The sequence below is a fragment of the Dendrobium catenatum genome, unplaced genomic scaffold (genome assembly GCF_001605985.2).
Source record: "Dendrobium catenatum unplaced genomic scaffold, ASM160598v2 fragScaff_scaffold_923, whole genome shotgun sequence".
Lineage (NCBI taxonomy): Eukaryota > Viridiplantae > Streptophyta > Magnoliopsida > Asparagales > Orchidaceae > Dendrobium > Dendrobium catenatum.
Genome location: NW_021319385.1, coordinates 1,077,401 through 1,084,593, shown reverse-complemented (window position 1 = coordinate 1,084,593; position 7,193 = coordinate 1,077,401). Strand labels below are relative to the sequence as shown.

At 38.2% G+C, this 7,193-nt stretch overlaps 1 protein-coding gene across 1 annotated transcript; it reads left to right on the top strand.

Annotated features, from left to right (window-relative positions):
* Positions 1–5,261: 5,261 nt before the first annotated feature.
* Positions 5,262–7,193, top strand: LOC110108586. The gene is made up of 2 exons (XM_020839278.1): positions 5,262–5,574; positions 5,803–7,193. The coding sequence occupies exons 1-2, from the start codon at positions 5,262–5,264 to the stop codon at positions 7,191–7,193; spliced, it is 1,704 nt and encodes a 567-aa protein (XP_020694937.1).

Below are 7,193 nucleotides of genomic sequence, written 5' to 3'. Positions count from 1 at the left end.
GAACTTGAAAGATCACATAAGCATGAATTAAACTTGAATCATATACAAGGGAAGTCAAACTCAAATGAACTAAGTGTTATTGACATAAAGTCAATTTGAACTCGAACCTGAACTCTACAAGATAGCAGGGGATATATAACTTGAGCTTGCTACTTGAACTCAAGAAAGAACACAATTTGGAATAGACTTTGGTTTAACAAATAAATAATCAAAATCTAAATATTTGAGAAGAGAATCCTAACCATTCAAGTGTAATAATGTCATTGATGGAACTACAAGCATCCAAGTCCAAGTGTAAGAGAGGTTGGATAATGCCTAAATTTGAACACAATACTTGTAATGACCAAAGCTCCAAAACAAACTTGCAAGCAATCATCAATAAGGAGCAAACGAAGAATGTATTGACATATGCATAAGTGATAATGCAAAACTTTCAATTGTCACTTAAACCAGTTGACAAATGTTAATGATCGATAATGTTAAGTTCATCATGTTTATGTACACATTGCAATCCATCTTGGACGATAAGGAGCTTTCAGGTATAATTTGATTATGGGAGGATACATTAAGTGAAATGCAAATTTCCATGTGACAATAATATCGAGGTCATTATCCCCATCATGAATCAACTAGCGACGTGATGAAGTTGTATTACCCATAGAGAGCTGTTTGGAGGTAGTAATAAGAGATACACAACTAGCATGTATATAAAAAGTACATCATGCCTATAAGCGAACAGAAGAAGCTTCCATGAAGGAGAATTGGATCATCATCAATAGCAACCAACGGGTGGACTAATGCTTCAACTCAATGCCACTCAACCACTTATGAGTATACTAAACATTTGTAAGTGGTGATAATGAATGCATACATATACTTACAATGCTATTTACAAGCAGTTATGGAAATCTCATCATAAATACATGCAAAGTATTTATGGATGGTAATTAAAAATCTAAGAGATGGAAGGTGATAAGCATGCATGTCACAATGTCTCCGTAGTCAACTGTCACTCAACATCAAAACATAAACAAATGTATTTGAGATTACAAGTCATGAAAATGAAATGGATATTCATGAGTTAAACATGAAGAGCATGTAATGAACTACAATATATGTTTCATATCACATAAAAAAAAGGACAATATATTATCAAGTATTGGAGCTCCTACGAGATACTATAGAAGATCCCTATGCATCCAATATACTATCCAAGAATAAAATACAACATAATCACATCAAATGCAAATGCCTACGATTGGCATTAAAAGATCTACAATATCTCTTTATAAAGATAAATGCGCGTGCCATATGCCACTAATGGATAGATGCATAAAATCTTTAGTAAATGCAATATCATGTTGTTAATTCTGATTTATGAATGCATACATCTACCTACAGTAGTAGGGGAGGTTTTGTGAGGGAAAAAATCATAGCAAAATGCATAAAGAATGCGATAAATGTAAGCTCCTACGAGCTATTATATGAGATATGTTCTACACCTAAGATGTTGTTACAAGCAAAGTATGAAGTGACTACATCAAATGCAGATTTATACAGGCTGTTACAGAAGACTTTTTTAAATATTTCAAAAGGCCCCTTGTAAATGCACTATAGTTTGTATACACATAGGTACACAAAAGGAGCAAGTGCAATCATAACACCCGTATGGGCCCTGGCGAGCGTGTTTGAGGAACACACATGACGTCTAAGGATGCTGCACGGGTCAATAAATTCGATCCTGATCCTCTTAAGCAGTTAAATAGGAGTTGAAAATGTTCATTAAATAACTATAAAATGCCCCCGAAACACCCGCATGGGCCCTAGTGAGTGTGTTGTAGGAATACACGTGACGTCTAGGGATACTGCGCATGTGAGTAAATAAACCCAAGTTTGAGCCTGATCCTTTTATGTAGGTAGGTAGAAGTCGACAGGGCTCAAACCATTAAATAAATATACGATCATGAGGCCGACCGAGATACTTATTTTATACATTCATATTAGGCCTTCATGGCCTTCAAAAAAATTCAGAAATAAAGGTATAAAGCCTATGAAACTTGATCCTCTGTTGATAGTTCGACAAAGTTGACAAGGTTCATCCACAAATGAAAATGACCTCAAAGTCACCCGATGATGGCCGTGTTGAACGAAAATCTCAATCGGAAGGGTTCACAATTATTTTCAAATATCATTCAAATATCCAAACATCTCAAAATTCAAAATCCAAATATTTAAAATTGAAACAACATTTTCAAGCACTTAAGGCAGAATCCATCCACCCTCCGCAACAGTTTGTTGAGATGTATAAATTGAAATTTACTTTAGTTCACAAAGAGCTAATGCCTAGTCAAAAATATCACTATGATCCATTCTCAACCAATCTCTTGCCAATAAGAATGTGGTATGTGTCCTCTGACCGACAGTTTTGTCACCAAATTGCACCACATGATAAACGGTTATGACCTGGGCCCTTTGAACCGAGTGGTTTTGCCACCAAATGGCACCATAAAATATCGCTTATGGCCAGAGCCAATATGTTCTTTAGTGGCATTAAATCCTTGAGATATGAATTAATAGGATATGATTGATAGGGCACGAAGCCCTCTGTTAGCTAAGGTGGATTTAGATTTTTCCCCTTTGGTAAATACTCACCCCAGGTGTATGAGGTACCCTTGGATGAAGCAACCCATGACTACCGACAAGGAGACAAGGGACAATGATGTCCCGAGATGACAGAACCATGGGATCTTGATCGGGTCCATCATCCATTCTCCCACCATCCACTTTAAGTGCAAGGTGGTGAAAATTTCTATTTTAATATGAAACCTTAAACTTCTAACATCCAAACCCTTCAAATTTCCAAATTCTTAACCCGTGCTGCTACTATATGCCAGATAACACATATTTATATGTATCTGATTAACGACTAGCCTTAATCAAAACTTCTCTCTCATTATCAGAAGGGGTAATTAACTATAGGGGCTTGCGCCTATAGTAAACCAGAACTTAGATCATAAAGTCCTCGCAAAATGAGGGCAAAAACTTTGAGTTGTCTTATCTACAAACCCATCTGCCTTCCAAAATTTACCCCGGAACTTAAATCCGTTAAAACTCCCTCGCCGAAGAAAAAGCAAACAGTGTGGGTGGAGGCCGAGGCCGAATTTTTGGAGCCCACAGTAAGGAACTTCAAGCATACCTAATCAGTTCGTAGGCCTAGATTGGGTTAGAGTTGGTTGTCCTAGCAAACTATCTTAGTGTGTGTATAAAGGCTATCTGGCTTGGATAGGTCATAGGTTTTAATAGTTTAAAATTTTCTAAAATTGATCTAGTTTGTTTAAGATTTGAAAGGGTGGTTTAAATTTAAGTATTTAATGATTTATATATTTTAAATTTAATCTTAAATAGGATTTTATTTATTATAATTATTAATTTTAGATTTTACTAAACATAAGGCTTAATAACTTCTAAGTATCTGAAGCCATTGAATAATAATTCCTATGCTCATATTTGTAATGTTACAAATCTTTCAAAATTAAGGAAGATGGATAACATAGATACCTTCATTTTAATTGAATGTTTTAGTCCTTATTGCTTTGAATCCAATACATAGTTGCTCTTCTAAAATGAATCAATTAAGCATAAGGATATAGAAGCTATACTGTCTACGTATTTATTTAAATGATCTTTTGATAAATTAGTTTATTATTATAGATTTATTAAGATTATAAATTATGGAGAAAAACCCAGATAGAGCTCTACTAGGGTTTCTCACCCGCCGTTTTGCTCCCGTCTGTTTTTCTCTTGCGTCTCCCTCTCCTCCGGCTGCTGCCGGAGGCTTCTCCCCTCATCTACTCCCCATTTTCTCTCATGGAAGCTCTCTCTTCCATGGATTTTCCCCCGCTTACCTTGCATGCAGGAGGTCCTTCCTCTGCGCTGCCCTCCCGTAACTGGAAAAATATTGTGGTTGATGCTGAACCCGTGTCCAAGGATTTACCGCTCTCTTTTCTTCTGCTTGAACCCGACATCATTCCTTTTGCTGGTGAAAGGCTTGTTAAAGGTGCAGAAAACTGGAATCTCTACCTGGTGGGTTATTCTATTTGCAGGCGACCATACTATGAAGCTCTCCTAGGTGCTATTCATAAAACTTGGACTTTAAAAGGTTCGATGCAACTCTTATCTCTTACGGGTGGATTTTTTCTGTTACGTTTTACTACAACTGAAGATTTTGAAATGGATTGGTCTAAGGGGGTGTGGTTCTTCTTGGGTTGGCCTTTTCTCCTTCAGAAATGGTCTCCTAAATTCCGCCCCAAACGAGAAAATTTCACCTCCATACTCATTTGGGTTAAAATGCATGACCTACCCTTAGTGTGTTGGAACTCTGAAGGAATTTCCCGTATTGCCAGTAAGATTGGAATTCTGCTCGCCGTTTATGCTCTTACCGCACAGCGTACACATCTCACCTTTGCCCGGGTTTGTATTCAAGTTAATGCTGAAGCAACTTATCCTGAAGAAATACCGATTTTGATTGAAGAAGATGTCTTTAGCTTGAAAATCCAATATGAGTGGAAGCCTACACCTTGTGAGCACTGCAAATCCCTTGTCCATTCCTCTTCGGTTTGCCCTTCTAAACCGGAGACTACTCTTACGACCATTCCTGCAGTTCTTCCGCCGACCAATACTGCTCGGGGTAGAAGCAAGAGTAGAAGGCCTCAAGGAAGAAACTTACCTATTTCTTCTATTATTCCTCCTTCTCTTATTCCTTCTTCTGTTATTCAAGCTAGGCAACACACTATCTCACAGCCTAATCCCACAGCTACTTTGAATACCCCCGATGAGTAGGCTGCCCTGCTTCCCCCAAAGCAATTGCTACCTCCGCAGATACAAAATTCCAAGCCTCAGAACTTGCCAGTTGCTTCTGATAATACTCCAACTACCATAATTCCACATAATGACCCACCAGTTTCCAATATTCCAAATTTAAATTCCCCACACGACATCGCCACATCATCTTCTTCTTCATCACTACCCAAATACAGACCTCCATCACCAAAAGTTAAATCCCCCAACAAATTTGATGCTTTGAATTTGCTAGAGGAGGATCCGAGTATTTTTTATGATGTTTCTAATCAGAACTCTGATCAATTCCCTCCGTTCAAAGGAAAAGAAAAGGATAAGGAGTCGGCGCAAAAGCAATCGGGAAAATCAGGGAAAAATGCTAAGGGGAAGCAAGCCAAAAAGGCCTCCACCCAATCAAGATAGTTATGTCTGTTCCTAACATTGCCTGCTGGAATATTAGAGGTTTTAATAGTCCAGACAAGGTTTTTTGCTGCAAGCACTTGGCTTCTTCCTTTAGACTTGACATGCTCTGTTTGTTGGAAAATAGGATTCAAGCTTCTTCTCTTCTGAATCCTTTCTTCTCAGAATCTCACGTGATCTTCCCTTCTGAAGACTCCTGTCATAATTTCAACATGACTGCTCCTGGTAGGATATGGATTAAGTGGAACTCTTATACTCTTAATTTTACTCCTACTACCATCTCTCCTCAACTTATATCGGGTATTGTGGATAGAGCTGGTTAACCTTATTTTACTTTGACTGTCATTTATGCTGAAAATGATAGAGAGAGCAAATCCTCTCTCTGGGATATGCTTAGAATATGTGTTTCCTCTCAAACTACTCCCTGGATCTTCATGGGAGACTTCAACTACTGTAGGTTTGCTTCTGATAAATTGTGTGGCAATCCCCTATCCCACCGCCAGCTGGGAGAACTGAACTCTATTATTTTTTATGCCAAACTTGCAGAATTACCCTCTGTTGGTAATGTCTACACTTGGTTTAATCAGCGTCAAAGCAACCCTATACACATTAAGTTAGACAGAGTTTTGACTAATGATATGTGGGATTCAACTTTTCCTAACTCCTACTATTTTGTGCAAGCTCCTTCTTGCTCAGATCATTGCCCCTTAATCCTTCACTCCTCTGATGCTGTCTCCCGATACCACAGATTTCTTTTCAAGAACTTCTGTACTCCACTTGATGGTTATTGGTTTATCTTGTTGGAGGTTTTTTCTGCTCAGCCTATTGGTAATCCTATGGCTGATTTTTGCTCCAAACTTAGGCATCTTAAAAGCCGTATCAAACTTGAATCCTGGACTAATTCCAATGCCATTCAAGATCAGCTAGACTCTTTGCACTGCATACAACTTAAATGTCTTGAGCAGATTAATCTGGATCCTCATAATGATGATTTGATTAGGCATCTGAAGAGCATCAACCACAATATATCTAAAACCTCCTCTCTTCATTCTTCTTGGATCATCCAGCGGGCTAAGGCCTCGTGGCCTTCTCAGGGAGAAGACAACCTTAAGTTTCTGTATGCAAAAATTAGGCGCAGAAAGGTTTACAGTAATGCTGCTATTAATCTGGGAACTTCTTCTAATCTCTCTAGGAATGATGCAATTTCTGATATCATTAATCATTTTCATAAGCTTTTTAATCCTCCCCTTATTAAGGATTTGAACATGGACCTTTTTCCATCTGGTAACACTCTTCAACCCCTTCTTGCCGATTCTCTTATTTTCCCTATTACTGATGATGAAATTAGGCAATGTGTTTTTGATGGTGCTGCTTCCTCCTCCCTGGGTCCTGATGGTTTCAATTACCACTTCTACAAACGTAGCTGGCACATTATTGGTCCTTGGGTTTGTGAGGTTGTTAAATTTTTTTTGGTAAATGGTACTCTTGCTCCTGGCATCAAAGCTACGGCTTTAGCTCTCATTCCCAAGTCCAAGCATGCATCCTCTTTTGCTCATTTTAGGCCTATTGCTCTTTGTAATGTGATTTACAAGATTGTCTCCAAAATTCTGGCTTCTAGGCTTAAGCCCATCATACCTTTAATTGTCAAGGAGACTCAATCTGGGTTTATTAATGGCAGAATCTCCACCGATAACATTATTTTGGCACAAGAACTTCTCTCTTTTGCTAAAACTAGGAAGAAAAACATTTTTTGTGCTAAGTATGATATCCGTAAGGCGTTTGATACGGTTTCAAGGGAATTTGTTCTGGCTAGACTTGTTCAGAAAGGTATTCCCCCCTTATTTGTCTCCTGGATTAAGGCTTGCATCTCTGACGTAAATTTCTCTATTATGATCAAAGGGGCTCTTGAGGGATACTTTCCATCCTCGGTTGGGTGA